Below are 19,301 nucleotides of genomic sequence, written 5' to 3' on the forward strand. Positions count from 1 at the left end.
GCCCCTCCCCCTCCACTGAAGTGCTTTCCAGGGGACTTAGGATGTTGCACTATTACCCACACTTCTACCACCCACCTCTACTTATATCTTTTCTCCTTTCATGAGCCAGGTATTCCAAACTAACTGCATATATGGGGGAAAATAGAAAATGATGAGTATGCCCAAGGAAAGACACAGAAAAGACATAAGATATTAAGTTTATGCTTCAGGCTGATCCTCCACACAGAGATGGCCTATAATAACAATATAAAAATACTAACAAAAAGCAAACTGGGGAAGGGGAAGAATCTGATTTTCAGAGTTATCACATTATTAAATTCAAATGTCCATTTTCAACAAATATTCCCAATGCATACAAAGAAACAAGAAAATATGGCCCATTCACAGAAAAAATAAATCAACAGGAACTGTTCTTGAAAAAGACCTGATGGCAGATCTATTAGACAAAGACTTTAAAACAACTATCTTAAAGATGCTCAAAGAACAAAAGGAAGATATGAAAAAAAAAATTTAATGATGTTTAAATGAAATGAAAATGTCAATAATAACAGAAAACCTAAAAAACAAAAAGAAATTTGGACCTGAAAAGAATAACTGAAATGGAAAATCCACTAGACTCTAGTGCAGTGATGGCAAACCTATGACACGTGTGTCAGAGGATACACACAAACTCATTTTTTTGGTTGATTTTTCTTTGTTAAATGGCATTTAAATATATAAAATAAATATCAAAAATATAAGTCTTTGTTTTGCTGTGGTGGCAAATATCAAAAAATTTCTATATGTGACACAGGCACCAGAGTTAAGTTAGGGTTTTTCAAAATGCTGACACACCGAGCTCAAAAGGTTCGCCGTCACTGCTCTAGTGACTAGAGGGATTAAAAGGCAGAATCAAGTTGAAAGAAGAAATTATCAGCAAACTTGAAGATAGGACAGTTAAAATTATTGCATCTAAGAAACAGAAAAAAGATGAAAGGAAAGTAAATAGAGCCTAAGTGACCTGTTGGCACAAGAAGAAGCAAACCAACATAGGCATTGTGGGAGTGCCAGAGAAGAAGGGAGAAAGAAAGGGGCAGAGAGAATATATGAACAGATAATAAAACTTCCCAAACTTGATGAAATACATTAATAAAAATATCCTAGCCCTAGCCGGTTTGGCTCAGTAGATAAAGCGTCAGCCTGGGGACTGAAGGGTCCCAGGTTCGATTCCCGTCAAGGGCACATGCTTGGGTTAAGGGCTTGATCCCCAGTAGGGGGCGTGCGGGGGGCGTGCAGCAGGCAGCCAATCAATGATTCTCTCTCATCAATGATGTTTCTATCTCTCTCTCCCTTCCTCTCTGAAATAAAAAATATATTAAAAATATATATATCCCATAAGATCAGTGAGCATCAAGTAAGATCATCTCAAAAAGAACCACACTGAGAGAGAAACCAAGATGGCGGCATAGGTAAACACCGGAGATTGCTGCCTTGCACAACCACTTCAAAAGTACAACTAAAAGGCCCTAGCCAGTTTGGCTCAGTGGATAGAGCGTCAGCCTGCGGACTGAAGGGTCCCGGGTTCGATTCCGGTCAAGGGCATGTACCTTGGTTGCGGGCACATCCCCAATAGGGGTGTGCAGGAGGCAGCTGATCGATGTTTCTAACTCTCTATCCTCCCTCTCTGTAAAAAATCAATAAAATATATTTTAAAAAACACAACTAAAAGACAGAACAGACATCATCCAGAACCATAGGAAGGCTGGCTGAGTGGAAATTCTACAACTAGAAGGAAAGAGAAAAGCATACCGAGACTCAGAGGAGGTACGGTGCGGAAGTAAAATACAGAGGTACAGAGGCGCGTGCGGAGAGGGCTGGCGGCTGAGGGCACGGTTGTCTTTTTCAATCGGGAGGGAGTCTCAAGCTCTGAGCTCCAGTTCTGGGCGAGTCTCTGGGGACCCAGACTCATACGGGAGAAACTGGACTGTCCGGCATCGGTCGGAACTCGAGGGCAGCTTTCTCTCGGGGGTGCTTGCAGCGATTGCCAGGACACTGAGAAGCAGGGCCTCTGAGGGTAGGAATGAGAGCAGCCATAACTGCTCGCTCCGCCCTGTTGATCCCCTGGGGGACCCCGCCCAAGCCATGCACGGAGGCTTTTGCATATGAAAGGCCTGGTCCTTTGCAATCTGATAATTACCTAACAAACTGCAGCTGCCCCGAGGCCCCAAGGCAACTTGCATTGCATCACAGCTGGCTCCTGCTGGATAGCCTCAGGCAGAGGCTAGATTAGCACCTCCTTAGATCCAGGAGCCAGTGTGCCCGGTGGCCAGAGTGGGACCATCCAGATTGCAGCTCCTCGGATCCATAAAGGACACACTCGGGGCAGACTCAGTGAGCACCAAAGCCCCACTGAAGCAAGTCTTGCCCCATAAGGGTGTCTCCAGCACAGAAGTTCTCCCACTGCAGACACAGCTGATTCTCACAGCCAATTGGCCTGGAGGTCAATCCCTCCCAGTGTTACCTACAACAATCAAGGCTTAACTACAACAAGACTGTGCACAAAGCCCACAAGGGGGTGCACCAAGAGTGTCTACCTCAGGTAATTGGGGAGGCTGAGCCACTGGGCCCTATAGGACACCTAGCACAGAAAGCCACTCTATTGACACAGCAAAGCATAAAAAAAATGCAGAGACAAAGAAACAGGACACAAATGACAGAAATGGAGGAAAGCAAACTACTGGATATAGAGTTCAAAACCACACTTTTAAGGTTTTTCAAGAATTTTCTAGAAACCTCCAATAAACTTAATGAGACCCTCAAGAAATCTAGTGAGACCCTCAACGTTGTGATAAAGGATCAACTAGAAATTAAGCATACACTGACTGAAATAAAGAATATTATACAGACTCCCAACAGCAGACTAGAGGATCACAAGAATCAAGTCAAAGATTTGAAATACGAAGAAGCAAAAAACACCCAACCGGAAAAGCAAAATGAAAAAAGAATCCAAAAATATGAAGATAGTGTAAGGAGCCTCTGGGACAGCTTCAAGCGTACCAACATCAGAATTATAGGGGTGCCAGAAGAAGAGAGCGAGCAAGATATTGAAAACCTATTTGAAGAAATGATGACAGAAAACTTCCCCTACCTGGTGAAAGAAATAGACTTACAAGTCCAGGACGCGCAGAGAACCCCAAACAAAAGGAATCCAAAGAGGACCACACCAAGACACATCATAATTAAAATGCCAAGAGCAAAAGACAAAGAGAGAATCTTAAAAGCAGCAAGAGAAAGACAGTCAGTTACCTACAAGGGAGTACCCATACGACTGTCAGCTGATTTCTCAACAGAAACTTTGCAGGCCAGAAAGGAGTGGCAAGAAATATTCAAAGTGATGAATACCAAGAACCTACAACCAACATTACTTTATCCAGCAAAGCTATCATTCAGAATTGAAGGTCAGATAAAGAGCTTCACAGATAAGAAAAAGCTAAAGGAGTTCATCACCACTAAACCAGTATTATGTGAAATGCTGAAAGGTATCCTTTAAGAAGAGGAAGAAGAAGAAAAAGGTAAAGATACAAACTATGAACAACAAATACACATCTATCAACAAGTAAATCTAAAAATCAAGTGAATAATCTGATGAACAGAATAAACTGGTGATTATAATAGAATCAGGGGCATAGAAAGGGAGTGGACTGACTATTCTTGGGGGGGAAAGGGGTGTGGGGGATGTGGGAAGAGACTGAACTAAAATCGTGCAGCTATGGATGAGGACAGTGCGGGGGGTGAGGGTGGAGGGTGGGGGGGAAACGGGTAGAGGGGAGCTATGGGGGGAAAAAGAGGAACAACTGTAATAATCTGAACAATAAAGATTTAATTTAAAAAAAAAGAACCACACTGATACACATTATATAATCAAATTATCAAAAGACAGAATCTGGAAAGCATCAAAAGAGTGACTAGTTACATATAAAGAATCATGAGATCAAATGATTTCTTGTCACAAACCTTGGAGACAGTAGGCAAATACTTTGAAAGAGGTAAAAGAAAGAAATGTCAACCAAGAATCTTATATCTAGCAAAAGTGTGTTTCAAAAGTGAGGGATGTGCCCTAACTGGTTTGGCTCAGTGAATAGAGCAGGGGTCCTCAAACTTTTTAAACGGGGGGCCAGTTCACTGTCCCTCAGACCGTTGGAGTGCCAGACTATAGTTTTAAAAAAAACTAGTCAGCTGCTAAACAACAGGCAGCGGCAGCAAAAACACCCGGCGGGCCGGATAAATGTTTTCGGCAGGCCGCATGTGGCCCGCAGGCCGTAGTTTGAGGACCCCTGGGATAGAGCATCAGCCTGTGGACTGAAGGGTCCTGGGTTTGATTCCAGTCAAGGGCACAAACCTGGGTTTTGGGCTTGATCCCCAGTGGGGGGGGGGGGGGGCGTGCAGGAGGTAGCCAATCAATGATTCTCATCATTGATGTTTCCATCTCTCCCATTCCCTTCCTCTCTGAACTCAATAAAAATATATTTTGTTTTTAAAAGTGAGGGCCAAATTAAGACAAAAAGGTGAGCAAAAGCTATGGGAGTTTGTGATCACTAGACCTGCCCTACCAGAAATGCTCAGGGGAGTCCTGCAGCGTGAATGAAAGGACACAAGGCCTGTGAAGAAATAAAGGCTTCAGAAAACGTAGACAGGCAATTATAAAAGCAAGTCTTACTGTAGCAATATTTTTCTCACTTCAGGTTTTGTTTTCTGCATGACTTAAGAGACTGATACATGAAAAACACACACACACCAAGTGACTTCTGGTTTTGGGTTCCTCATGTAAGAGACCTGCAAGTCACCACTCCATCCTGACAAGTAAAAAGCAGAACAAACTGAAACGATGCTCTTCTGGGCTCTGTAGACAAGGGAGGACACAGGGTAAACCCCTGCTCCCAAGACCGGAGAGACAGACATGTGAACACAAGTCATCATGGCTTCCTGGAGCAGAGACTTGTGAGCTGAAACTGCCTGGGGAACCTACGCTTGGGGTTTCCTGAACCATAAGTAATGAATCTCTGTAGACTCAGCATAAACTCGGCAGAGTTAAAAACTCCAGGGAGCCCTAGCCAGTTTAGCTAAGCGATTAGAGCATCAGCCTGAAAGCTGAAGGGTTGCAGGTTCGATTCCTGTCAAGGGCAGTACCTCGATGGCAGGCTCAATCCCTAGCCCTGGTTGGGGCGTGTGCAGGAGGCAACCAATCATTATGTTTCTCTCACGTCCATGTTTCTCTCTCTATCTCCCCCCTCCCTTCCACTTTCTCTAAGAAAAAAAAAAGAAAGAAAAAAATGCCCTCGGGTGAGGATTAACAACAAAACAAAGAATCCAGTTATAGGGGACCCCCACCCTATGACAAGATCCTCCAGGAGCATGAGGTTCCCACAGCAAATAGCAGAGATAGGTCTCGTGTTTCCAGCAGGAGGAGGGGAAGGAGCCATTAAAAGGCGCCAGAGCACCCTGATCTTTTTTGTTTTAAATTCTTTATTAGTTAAGGTATTACAAATGTGTCCTCATCCCCCCCATTAACCGCCCCCCTCCCCGCCACTCATGCTTTTATCCCACTGTTGTCCATGTCCATTGGTTTGGCTTATATGCATTCATACAAGTCCTTTGGTTGATCTCTTCCCCTTGCCCCCTCCCTCCCCTACTTTCCCTCTGGGGATTAATAGTCTGATCGCTGTTTCTCTGTCTTTGGATCTGTCCTTGTTCATCAGTCTATGTTGTTCTCTATATTCCACAAATGAGTGAAATCATGAGGTATTTATCTTTCTCTGACTGGCTCATAGCACCCTGATCTTAACAGGGCCGGCCCTAGGGAGACACTACCACACAGGGCACAGCTGACTGGGGAAGGGATAGAGCAACTCCACTCCCTCCAGCATCTGTCCCAGCCAGGGGGAGAAGAAAACTGAGGAAGGCACACACTTACTAAAGATTGAGCTTAATCTCAGGACCACACCACACTCCGTCCCCGCTCCTGGCCACACCTAAGACCTATTTACAGCAGCTCCTCCCATCTGGTGCATCTTGCCTGGCTTTTCAAGAAAAAAAAAAAAACAGGGACCACAAGGCAACACACAGATTGGAGAGACTGCCAACACTGACACCATCAGATGCTGGTGAGGACGGAGCAGCGGGAGCGCTCACTCACTGCTGGCGGGACTGCAACGGGCTGTGGCCACTCTGGGAGACACTTTGCCAATTTCTCACAAAACTAAAGGCATTCTCACCTGACAATCAGCAACCATGCTCCTCGGTATTTATCCAAAGGAACCGCACGCTTAGGCGCGCACACACACGTGCACACGGCCCCGCGGGAAAGATCACATTAGCCCTGCTCCCCACACGGTGCAAAAACAAAACCCAACACAAGTGAGGGGTCTGCACGTGAGGAAGACGCTACAGAAGCACCGAGAGAAAACGAGGCTGGACCCCTGGGGGGGGGGGTGACCCCCCAACTGCGCTGCGGGAAAGAGGACTCAAACACAAACACCTCGCGTTGAGGACATCTGCAGCGTCAGAAGACAAACGGGAAACCACTTCCACACACACGGCAATAACGGGTGAACACCCCATGGACTGAAGAATTTTTACAACTGAAAGAACAAGACTCTGCCACTGAGCGGTGGGAACAAGTCAGTTGTCGAGGGTGTGAGAAGGCGCCAAGTTCGTGGAAGCAAGACTCCTGAGGACGGAGGGAGGGGAATGAGTGGGCTCGGGGGTGCAGGGGGGGGTGTCCGGCCGGGGGAGGGTGGGAGGAGAGCCACGGAGGGCTCCGGGCAAGAGGGAGCGGGATCTCACTTACAAAACTGGGCCAATAGTTAAGTCAGCGCCTTCTAGTCACACTGAGACTTGCAATGTGCACATTCACCCCATTTCATGCACCAGAAGCTGAGTCCAAACCAGGGCGGGAAAAGGGGTCTCTGAGCCACAGTCTGGAGAGCGGACATGCCACTAGGGCCCGTTCATCGCACGCCCAGACTCCCTACAGGCACCGCCGGGGATGGGGGCCCGCGGCCCGCACCCGCCGCCGCCGCCGCCGCCGGGCTCTCCCGGGGCCGCTCAGGAGCCGCCGCACCCGGGGCCTCGCTGGTGCCGCCGCCGCCGCGTGGGCTCCTTCAGCCCCAGCCCCCGCGGGCGAGGCGCGCACGGAGCACCTGCTCCCGAGAGGGACAGGCTCAGGGCCCCCCGCACGTGGCCGCCACCGCCTCGGAGCTCGGGGGCAGGGAGCACGACACGGGCGCGTTTCCGGGCGAGCCGGCCTCGGGGCGCTGCGGCACCGGCGGAGGGCACGCGGGGCAGGTCTCCGCGGCCGGGCTTCGCGTCCCCAAGGCTCAGGCGCCCCCAGGCCGCCGGCTGGGTGCGGGCCCGCAGCCGGACACGCCAAAGGGCCGCGCCGGACGCTCCCGCACCCACCTGCCGGCCGAGCCTGGAGCGCAACTGCCCCGCCAGGGCTCGGGTCCCTGCCGCTGAGCACCCGGAGCCGAGGGAGTGCGCCCGAGTGGGACCCGCGTCCCAAACCGCACCCGAGTGACCCCTCCCGACCGTCCTGCGGTGGGCGCCGGAGCGCGGGGACTGCGCTTGCGCATTGGGTGCCGCCCGGCGAGTTGGAGCGCGCGCCCACCCTCAACCTCAGCGGAGCTGCGCGGGGCGGGGCGGCCGCGAGTTTGGCGCCTGCGCAGTCCGCCCCGGCGCTCTCGGCAGCCGCAGCCGGAGCCTCTAGTCGGCGAGTCCCAGGGAGTCAGTCGACTGGTGCGCACTGCGCCTGCGCGTTCCGGCCCGGCCCCGCCCCTCGCCGCGCGGGGCCCTGGGAGGGGAGCAGCGGCTCGTGGCGTCGAGGGCACCCTGGCGGGCAGCGGCGGCGGCGGGAGGGCCGCGGGGGCAGACAGAGCCGCGGCTAATGAATGGGAGCGCGTCCGTCTGCGCGTCCGGGGTCCGCAGCCCGCGGGACCCGCCGCCGAGCCCTGCGCCCGCGGTGAGTGCGCGGACGGAGCCGGCGCCGCCTCAGCCGCGAGCTCGCGCCCGGCAGGGCCGTCGGGGCCGTGGGTCGGGGGTCGTGGCCGGGGTTGGGGGTTCGTGGACCAGGCCGGGCCGCGCCGCGCCGCCGCGGTTCTGTGCGCCGGGCAGAGGCCGAGGCTGGGGCCGGGGAACGCGGCCTCTCGGGGCGTAGACGCCGCCCGGGCCGCCGACTGGGCCGCGGTCCTGCAGCCCCTCCCGCCCCTGGCCCGGCCCGGGCCCGGTCCCGGTCCCGGCCCCGGCTGACAGCGGGCGGGCGCGGAGCCCACCGGACGGACGGCCGCCCCGAGGCGCGGGCCGGGCAGCGGGCGGGTGTGGACGCAGCCCCTGGGGCGGTCCGAGTAGACACGAGCGCCCTCGCCGAGCCGTCGGCAGCTTCCCTGGGGCGCGCTCTCGGCTGGTAAAGAGGGAAGGTCCGTGTCCTGAAGTAACTGATCGGGCGACGTGCAGTTTCAGAAAATGCACCTTCGCCAGGCGCTGGCTCAGGTGGAGCATCAGCCTAAGAACAGCGAGGGCGGGGCGCATGCACAGGTCGCGGCTGGGCCCCCAGTAGGGGGCGTGCAGGAGGCAGCTGGTCCATGATGCTCTCTCATCGCTCATGTTTCTCTCCCTCTCCCTTCCTCTCTGAAATCAATTAAAAAACATTTTAAAAAAATAAAAAAGGACATTTAAAGTTTTCCACTTTAGACTTTAATGAGGCCAGTTTGCTAAATAAAGCAAGGACATCCTGGTGACTTTTACTATAGAAATTCTACTTTTTGATGTTTTCTCAATAACAGTGATAAAATTAGGGCACTAGGAAGGACTTGGTAGGCCTTTCTTTTTTAAGTGCCATGAATGAGCCAGATTTCAATGTTGAGTTAATTTTGGTTACTGAACAAAGTTGTCTTGAGAGGAATCCGCTTAGGAGTTTGGCTGCAAACTCCAGGGTTCCCACTGGGATGTCCATGGGAATGTGCCAGCTGTAATCCTTAGATTATGTCTGCTTGTCATGATTCACATTTTCTCAGGAAGAGCTCTAGGACAAGTTAGAGTTACTCTATGGAGCTTCACAAAGTTTCAAAGGCCACAGTGCATCTCCTCTAGTGGAAGAAAGCTCAGACTTGTAGTCCACTTGACAGGTGATTATTTGACACACACACCACACCCCCATCACCACTTGTTCCAGTTAAATCCTGATGTTGGACGTGAACACACGAGGTGATTCGTAAACAACTCAAGCTGTGCAAAGGGTATTCTTAACAACAACCCCCTATGCAGTTGAAAATCCATGTATAGAGTTTGATTCCCCAAAAACTTAGTTGGCCGTTGTTATTCATGGGGGATCAGTTCACACACACACACACACACACCCACCCCGTCCTGTAGATCAACACAACTACAGATTAGAAACAGTAATACGGGTATTAATTGAAAAAATCCACTTATAAGTGGATCCAGGCAATTCAGACTTGTGTTGTTCAGAGTCACCTTTGCCCTGCTTAAGAGGGATAATTAAGGTACATGTTTTAAAGCCCTTGATGAATATTCTTTTGTTTGTGGTTATATTGCCTCTTTGATATACAATTAGGTTTCTTTGGTTTGAATTCGGAATTTTTAAAAAAATATTTTTATTGATTTCAAAGAGGAAGGTACAGGGAGAGAGAGAGAGAGAGAAACATCAATGAGAGAGAATCACTGATTGGCTGCCTCCTGCTTGCCCTCTACTGGAGACCGAGCCTGCAACCTGGGCATGTGTCCTTTAACAGAATCGAACCCAGGACCCTTTAGTTCACAGGCCAACACTCTATCCACTGAGCCAAACTAGCTAGGGCTGGAATTTTTTAAATTTTATTTATTTATTTATTTATTTATTTATTTTATTAAATATATTTTATTGATTTTTTACAGAGAGGAAGGGAGAGGGATAGAGAGTTAGAAACATCGATGAGAGAGAAACATCAATCAGCTGCCTCCTGCACACCTCCCACTGGGGATGTGCCCGCAACCAAGGTACATGCTTTTGACCGGAATTGAACCTGGGACCTTTCAGTCCGCAGGCCGACGCTCTATCCACTGTTATGGCTAAATCTTATTTTTATGTACAAAATAATTACATGGCTCTCGTAAATAAAAATTATACGAGATATGATCAGATATCTCAGGTACATCCTGATCTCTCACACTTACAGACAGCCATTTCTGTTTCTGCTTTATCCTGCATAAATAGGCATGTGCGCACCTATAGCTGCCCTTGCTTTCCCTCCTGTCTTTCATAACAGGTTGCAAGTACTGTTTACACTTGTGTGTCTTGCTGATTTATTCAACATGTCTGTGAAGGTGTCAGTCCATAGTGATTGTGTTTGAGTGGTTTTCAGACCTTTGGCTGTGTAATGCCATGGGGACTAATCTTGGGCAGATGTTGTTTTGTACTTGGTGAGGGCCGTGGTCAGGGTCTGTTTCTAGCACTGGGATTGCTGGGTCCATGGGAAAATGCAAGGTCCTCTGCATGGGTATGGTCCCAGTGTGTACCCCACCAGGACTCTGCATAGCCTCATGACAGAGGTTGCCAAGCTTTTAGGTCTTTGCCCATCTGATCCAGTGAGACCCGGTATCTTGGTATAGTTTTTATTTAGTGTGCTTCGATTTGAATGAAAAATGGAAAAATAGGCTTTTCTAAATTGAATATATTTAGTTGGAAAAGCATTTAAGACCATTAAATGAAAGGTGCTCCTTACGTTGGTGAGTCACCAAGTCTGATCAAGCACTGCCAGGTTGAGAATGGGAAACCCCACCCAGGAGAATTCTCACTTTCATGCTCACTCTGCATCAGTTTTCAAAATAATGAATCATTTTCCTATCATCCTCCAAAGGTGACCAGTTGACTTTATTTTGGTATTATAAACTCATAGATTTAAACATACTAGGTGAGTTTTAAGCAGGGACCTCCTTGTCTGCATGACAATCAGTGTTTAGTCTGTGAATTGGTTGTTTCAGAGATTAGCTGCAGGCTTCTTAGTTCCTCATTGATGTGTCCTTTCTGATAGCAAAGGGGAATGAAATTGATTTCAGGGAGTTCAGCTTTGCTGATTATAGCAGCAGCAGGTGCCGCCAATAAATGGATGGCGGGTGCAGGCATCAATTCTAGCCCAAACCAACCTCTGTATGACATGCAAGGTTTTTTCTGTGTTGCCCCAATCCTTTATTAATAGGCTATTTGAATTTAAATTCCTATCTTTATTTTTTAATTCATTTTCCAGTTTGGGGGTATTTTCATTGTGTAAGTGGATTGTAAAAATGTCAAAGAACGAGCTTTTCTATTTTAATTTACCATTATAGAATTTTTTTTCTATGCAAATTGAAGCTGATAGATCCCTGGCACCACAAGGTTTGAAATGTGTAAATCAGTTAAGTGCTTGACCTGATTTCATCTTTTGTAGGTAATGCAGGACCATCAAGATGGCGGCGATCCTGTTTTCAAGGCAACAAGCAGGTCTACACAGCATGAATTTACGTCTGCACCAAGAAGTACTTTATATAACTCCTGGAAAGCAGTGGTCTGAGCCCTGAGAGGATGTGCTCCTGAGTTACATCTTCTGCTCTCCAGTAACATGTATGATTAGCCATATTCATAAACATCCTGAAAGTTAGAATTATTTTGAAAACACTGAAGATAATGGATGTTTGGGGGCAAACTGAGAGCTTGGATCATTTTCTTCCCAACCTGAGATAGCAACATGAAGACACAGCCAGAATAGTTATGGTGAGTCATGGAGAATAACCAGGAAACCCATCCGCCCAAAGGGGATGGTGACTTTGTTTCTGATAAAATAAATGTTAAAATAGAAGAGGAAGATGATGGAATTCCAAATCACAGTTTGGAAAGAGTGGACTTTAAGATTGAACAAGAGGACAGGAAAGCATCTGGAAGTGGTGATGAACAGGCAGAGATCAGAGAAGCGAGCTACAGCTGTAAGCCCCCGGGGAAGTGTTTTCCTGCCGACCACGAGGACGACTATGGGGCCCTGTTCTCACAGTACAGCAGCACATTGTACGATGTTGCCATGGAAGCTGTGACGCAGAGCCTCCTGTCCAGCCGCAGCATGAACTCCAGGAAGAAGTCTCCGGCCTGGAAACATTTCTTCATCTCTCCTCAGGATACAACGAAAGCAGTGTGTGTTTACTGCATGAAAGAGTTCAGCCGCGGCAAAAACGAGAAGGACCTGAGCACGAGCTGTCTCATGCGGCACGTGAGGAGGGCGCACCCCACAGCACTCATCCAGGAGGAAGGCAATGTGTCTACCCTGGGGTCCATCTCCTCCCCTGCACTGGTGTTCCCTCCTCAGCCCACACCCCTTGGAGACCTGGGCACCGTACTGTCACCCATCAAACTTGTCCAGAAAATAGCCTCCAAGATCCCATCTTCTGAGCAAGTGACAGAAGAATCTGGATCTGTCGTATCATCTGAAGAGGTCTCCTCTGATGTGTCCATCTCTGAGAAGTACAGGCAGGAAGAAGCCCTGGTGGAGCCACCCCAACCGCTCCCCACTCCCCAGCATGATGACTCTGCAGAGAGTGGGCCAGAGAAGAGCTTTCCACTTCCAAAGAGTACCTCTGGATCCCGAAGGTGGTCTGCAGTCTGGAAGCACTTCTACCTGTCACCTCTGGACAGCTCCAAGGCCGTGTGCATTCACTGTATGAGTGAGTTCAGCAGAGGGAAAAACGGGAAGGACCTGGGTACCAGCTGCCTCATCCGGCACATGTGGCGGGCACACCGCGCCATCGTACTGCAGGAGAAGAGTGAGGGTACAGCTCTTACGCCACCCTACTCTGCACCCACCACTTTGTTGCCTGCCCTACCAACACAGGAGGGAAATCCAAGTCCTGTGTCCTCATCACCAGGCAACGAGGTACAAGAGTCCCCCTCGGCGTCCTCCTCCCCTGACCAGCTTACTGAGCACCTGCAGGCATGTCTGAAGCCTGGGGATTCACCGATGGAAGATGCATCAGCGTTGTCATCCTCTGATGATGTGGGCGAGGCCTCGTTGGTGTCCTCCCCTGAGAAGCAGCAGGGTGATGGGTGGAGCCCTCACATGGTTGAGTCTGGTGTTATATTCCAACAGAATCAAAAGGTGATGAAGAGACTGAAGTCGGAGGTCTGGCATCACTTTTCCCTCGCCCCCATGGACAGTCTGAAGGCGGTGTGCAGACACTGCAGCTGTGTCATCAGTCGAGGAAAGAAGGGTGACGTGGGCACCAGCTGTTTGATGAGACATCTCTACAGGCGCCACCCAGAAGTTGTTGGGAACCAAAAGGGCTTCCTGGGGCCTAGTTTGGCAAATCCTCCATACAACACCTTGGCATCCACAGAAACTTCGTCCAAACTAACTGACCTTCCAGCAGTGGTTACGAAAAGCCGTCCAGTTCTATTTCCCGTTCACAGTAAAAAGACCTCCAAGCTGTGGAATCACTTTTCTGTCTGCTCTGCAGACCCCACTAAAGTCGTGTGCTTGCACTGTGGCCGGACGATAAGCAGGGGCAAGAAGCCAACTAACCTGGGCACCAGCTGTCTTCTGAGGCATTTACAAAGGTTCCACGGCAGCGTGCTGAAGACCGATGTCCCCAAGACCATACTGCCCTCTCCTCCAGGTGTCAGCGTGCCCCTCAGCTCAGAATTGTCAGGAGCTTCCTCCTTTGACAACACTGATGAGAAGTTTTATGATTCTCATCCAGTTGCCAAAAAGATAACAAGTCTCATAGCTGAAATGATTGCACTTGACCTTCAGCCATATTCTTTTGTTGATAATGTTGGCTTTAACAGGCTGCTTGAATACTTGAAACCTCAGTACTCTTTGCCCTCCCCTTCCTACTTTTCCAGGACAGCTATCCCCGGAATGTATGATAATGTGAAACAGATCATTATGTCACACCTTAAGGAAGCTGAGAGTGGCATGGTTCACTTCACATCTGGAATATGGATGAGTAATCAGACCCGGGAGTACCTGACACTCACTGCTCACTGGATCACCTTCAAGTCGACAGTCTGGCACTGTGAGGATCACCACTGCTCAGCACTTTTGGACGTGTCACAGATCGACTGCAACTATAGCAGCAACAGCATTCAGAAGCAGTTGGAATGTTGGTGGGAGGCCTGGGTGACATCCACTGGCCTTCAGGTTGGCATCACAGTGACTGACAATCCCAGCATAGGAAAGACACTGAATGAAGGGGAGCACTCCAGCGTGCAGTGCTTCAGTCACACGGTGAACCTCATTGTCAACGAGGCCATTAAAAGCCAGAGAATGGTGCAGAATTTACTCAGCATTGCTCGGAAGCTATGTGAGCGGGTGCTTCGCTCACATGCAGCAAAAGAGAAACTGGCAGAGCTGCAGAAGGAGTATGAATTGCCACCCCACCACCTTATTCAGGACGTCCCATCCAAATGGAACACGTCGTTTCATATGCTCGAACGGCTCATTGAGCAGAAGAGAGCAATTAACGAGATGTCCATCGAGTGTAATTTCAGAGAACTGATCAGTTGTGACCAGTGGGAGGTCATGAAGTCTGTGTGTCATGCGCTGAAGCCCTTTGATGCTGCGAGTCGGGAGATGAGTAGCCACATGTCTACCCTCAGCCAGGTCATCCCCATGATCCACATTCTGAACAGAAAAATCGAGATGCTGTTTGAGGAGACCATGGGCATCGACACCATGCTGAAGTCTCTGAAGGAAGCCATGGTGAGCCGACTGTCCGCCACCCTCCACGATCCCAGGTACATCTTTGCTACACTGTTGGACCCTCGTTACAAAGCCTCCCTGTTCTCCGAGGAGGAGGTGGAGCAGTACAAGCAGGATTTAATCAGGGAACTAGAAATGCTGAATTCTACCTCAGAGGACATACCTGTCTCCAATGGGTGTGTTCCAGGCTCCCCATCTAGAGACTCCAGTGGGGATGAAAGCCTGTGGTCACTCATGGCCAAGATAAAAAAGAAAGGCCCAAGAGAAAAGATGAAGGTTCCTGAGGCCATGGTGCTTTCTTACCTGGAGGAGGAGGTGCTTGAACACAGCTGTGACCCACTTACCTACTGGAACCTAAAGAAGTCTGCCTGGCCAGGACTCTCAGCCTTGGCCGTCAGGTTTTTGGGTTGTCCCCCGAGTATTGTCCCTTTAGAAAGGCTGCTCAGCACACCCACTGAGAACGGTAGCTTTGGCCAGTCCAGGCTCATGATGGAACATTTTGAAAAACTTATCTTTTTGAAAGTGAATCTTCCATTAGTATACTTTCAGTATTGAAATCACAATGGAGCCACCAGGCTAAAGGTATTGTTGCTCATTAGGCACCAGCTGTTTGTTACAGGCTGTTGGTTGGCACCAGTTGGTGCCAAGGGGGACATCAGACCAGGCATTCTCAGGTCCACACTGAGTTTCTCTTGGCGGTCTCACCGTAACGTCTATATGTGCCTTACTCCTAGTCCTTCAAGCCAGGTACCACAGTGTGTTTTTTACAAAGCCACTAGAAATAGCCTGTCTTGTTAATTATGAAACAGGATGATTAGGTTTTAACCCATAACTATAAAGTTATTTAAAAACTGGGAGTTGACCTTTTTCTTCTCCTGGGAGCACTCCCTTGCCTTTCCCTTCTTCCTCTTCATCCCTCTCAGGTGTGCATCTCCTAAACTCTAAGGGACCCCATGAGACTTTTAAATAGGAGAGTGGTGGGCAGCAGCAGCGAATTCAGATTGGCACCCTGAACCTGTCTCCGAGGCCACCTTCTTTCTCTGACTTCCCAGTGAGCTACAGCAGCCCCACCTAGTCTCTCTGTGTTGCTCCTCTTCAAATCCTTCCATGTTTCACTGTTCCCAGCTTTAAGAAACTATCAAAATAAAAAGCAGGGGTTAGTAATTCATTTTACTAGAAGACAGGGTAGATTTAAACAGTTTTATTCTGTAGCCTTTAATTATGTAAGAACAAATCAGGTACTGTATTTTAGTTAAAAATTGCTTTAGTTGCAACAAAACAGCCTTTGTGGCCGTCAAATAAAATCTGGAAATAGGTGGAGTAGAAGCCATCCTGAGTGGTTTTTACCTGTAGCCCTATATATATGTGAGGAGTGCAGAGAATATTCTGGAAGATACTGTTCGCTACAACAGAGATGTGGCATTTGAAGACAAAACTAAACAGAAGTATCATGGAATGTCAGTTACATGGTGGTTGGTAAGGAGAACTTCCCCATGTTCTGGTTTTGTGCTGAGGTTACACGTGGTGTTAACTCGGGGACATCCCCATTATTTATAACGTGCTCCTTGCTGCCTGTTGTCCTGCCAGTGGACCACATGACACGTTTATAACAGTTCTGGTGATTGAACCTCCAAGCCTCTGACTTAGTGTCTACACTTTGAAGCTGTCTTTTGAAATGTGTGTAGTGCCCCCAGTTTGATCAAAATACATGTAAAATTCTTTGTAGAAGAGGTGGTTTATTAACAGGGAAGAATGTTGTTATGTTACAGTTGTAAGAACAGCCTTAGGTGTTTAGGTTTTTCTTATAATACGGAAGACTCGGCCATCACGGGTATTTTAGAATCCCAGGGACATCAGAATGAAGTGTCAGTTGTCAGATTCTTTTAATATGTCTTCAGAATTTTTGCTTCAACATATAGAAAAGGGTTCATTTCCTTATTTCACACCAAATAAATATTCTGGGTGAAATAAGTCACTCATTGCCTGTGCCATTTTAGAAAAGTTGTTTCCTCAAAATACTGTACCTGTTACTAATCTCACTTTGCACTGACTATGTTTTGGTATATTTATAAATGGGGAACTCAGTTTCTGAAACTAAACTTATTTGCCATTTTCTACTGGAAATTTGAGCACGCTGGCTTTTTCTTAGGATGATAAAGGTTAGGATGCCAAGGTTGTGGATTTGATCTCCATAAGGGCACATACAGGAAGCAAACAGTGAATGAATAAATAAGTGGAACAAATCAATGTTTCGTTCTCCCTCTCTTTTACTTCTCTCCATTATCAATAAATTTAAAAAAAAATCTTAGGACCAGACAACATTCCCCTCCCCCGCACCCCATCAACATGTCACTAAGACCTATTTACAGCAGCTCCTTCCACTTGGTGCATCTTGTCTGGCTTTCAAGGAAAAACAAGGCACCACAAGGCAACAAACAGATTGAAGAGACAGGAGCAAACACTGACACCACCAGATGCTGGTGAGGACGTGGAGCAGCAGGAACACTCACTCACTGCTGGTGGGAATGTGACGTGGTGCATCTACTCCGCGAGACAGTTTCTTACAAAACTGAACACATTTTCACCTTATAATCAGCAATCATGCTCCTTGGTTATCACACAAAGGAACTGGACACTTAACATGCACACAAAAACCTGCACATGGATATTTAAAGGAGCTTTATTTGTAACTGGCCTGGTGCATGAATTTGTGTACCACTGGGGTCCCTCGGCCTGGCCTGCAGGATCGGGCTGAAACTGGCTCTCCGACATCCCCTGAGGGGTCCCAAATTGTGAGAGGGCACAAGCCAGGCCGAGGGACCCCACTGGTGAACAATCAGCCAGGGAGGGACTGTGGGAGGGCTCCAGGGCATGTCTGGCCCGTCTCCCGCAGTCCTGATCGGCCAGACCCCAGCAGCAAGCTAACCTACCAGTCAGAGCATCTGCCCCCTGGCAATCAGTGTATGTCATAGGGAGCGGTTGAGCAGCCTTAGCAATATCATTAGCATATCATGCTTTGATTGGTTGAACGGACAACTGGACACAGCATATTAGGCTTTTATTATGTAGGATTGTCAAATCTTAATGTATTTCAGTTTCTGACTTCAAATCTCCGAGGCAAAGATGTAAGTACACACCATGTGGAAAAGATAAAATTAGCCCTACTCCTCACACTGTACAAAATCAAAATCCAAACAAGTGACAGGTCTACATGTGAAAAAGAATCTATAGAAGCATGGAGACAAGATGAGGCTGAACTCCTGTGGGGAACCTCCCAACTACGCTGCGGGAAAGAGGACTCATAAACATGAAAACCTCAAGTTGAGAACATCTGCAGAGTCAGAAGACAAACGGGGAAATTACTTCAACACTCATTGCAATAATGGGTGAACACCCTACCAACTGAAAAATTGTAGAATGAAAAGGAAAATGACCAACAATCCAAAGGAGAATGGACAAGGGATGTGAACCATTTACTGAAAAGAGAGCCCTTAAAGCTGTAGGACACCAACTACAACCCCCAGGGGAGGAAGAGCATATCTATTGTGAGACACCACCACTCATCTCACAGACTGGCAGCTTGATGGGGCTTAATTGACCCTTTCGGTCTCAGGCTGCTCCGTGAAGAGGAATTTGGCAAGACTGAGCCAAGCTAACACACACTGACCATGATCCAGTACCTCACCTCTAGGAACTTACCTTGAAAATGCCCCTTAAGCCATATGAAAGTACAAATGCATATGGGTAGTTAAAGCAGCATCATTTGAAGTTTGAAAATATTGGCAACCGCCTAAATGCCCATATAGGAGATTGAAGAAATGAGCGTCCACATACACAGGGTGACTGTGTCTCAATCACAAAGGCCCCTCCAGGGACAGGCAGAGTGACTCCAAGTGCTCCAGGAGAGCAGGTACAGAATGCCACCCTGCATTAAGGGAGGTTTTGCGTACCTTCACAGAAGCCCAGGGCAGCCAAGGAAACCAGGGCATTAGTGACAGGAAATGGTGGGAGTGACATCCCTGCACAGACCTTGGCCACGACCGACTGACTGGAAAGAATGGGAAGTCAGACCCCAAGACTAAAACAAGCAGAAAGCATGAACCCAACGATAAATAAGATGAAAAGCACACCACCATCCAGGGGACTAATCCAGGACAGTGTTCAATCTTGAACCCCAGTCATGGGTACTAGAGTGAAGGTTGTAAAGAGCTGAGCTTCGTTCCACGGGTTTGTTTCCGTAGTCAAATGGCAAAGCGATTCCAAAGCTACCCTGCTGAGCAAACGCCTGCTATTGCTGGGGCCAGGGTCTCACAGTGGGAGCCAGGACAGGTGTGGACTGCGGGAGACAAACACAAGCCCATGTACTGGTGGGATTGGAGGTGTCGGCACACACCATTTCTCATTCACGTGTGTATGTGTGTGCGTGCGCGCGCGCGCACACACGTGCATGCAGCACGCCTAGCCTGCCTAGCTCGGTCCACAGAAGGGACTTAGAAACAGACGTACCAATAGCAGTGAGCACATTTGCACCAGATCTTGGTTTGTAAA

At 48.6% G+C, this 19,301-nt stretch overlaps 1 protein-coding gene across 1 annotated transcript; it reads left to right on the forward strand.

Moving 5' to 3' along the window:
• The first annotated feature begins 7,852 nt into the window (after positions 1-7,852).
• Positions 7,853-17,000, forward strand: LOC139007674 (zinc finger BED domain-containing protein 4-like). Its single transcript, XM_070411326.1, has 2 exons — positions 7,853-7,996; positions 11,457-17,000. The coding sequence occupies exon 2, from the start codon at positions 11,787-11,789 to the stop codon at positions 15,306-15,308; it is 3,522 nt and encodes a 1,173-aa protein (XP_070267427.1). The 5' UTR covers positions 7,853-7,996; positions 11,457-11,786; the 3' UTR covers positions 15,309-17,000.
• Positions 17,001-19,301: the final 2,301 nt, after the last annotated feature.

Source organism: Myotis yumanensis, unplaced genomic scaffold (genome assembly GCF_028538775.1).
Source record: "Myotis yumanensis isolate MYYU_CA2020_CCGP unplaced genomic scaffold, mMyoYum1.0.hap1 SCAF_3, whole genome shotgun sequence".
NCBI classification, from domain to species: domain Eukaryota; kingdom Metazoa; phylum Chordata; class Mammalia; order Chiroptera; family Vespertilionidae; genus Myotis; species Myotis yumanensis.

Coding starts and splice junctions, on each gene's coding strand:
- LOC139007674 (XM_070411326.1), top strand. CDS start 11,787: ATGGAGAATAACCAGGAAACCCATCCGCCCAAAGGGGATGGTGACTTT.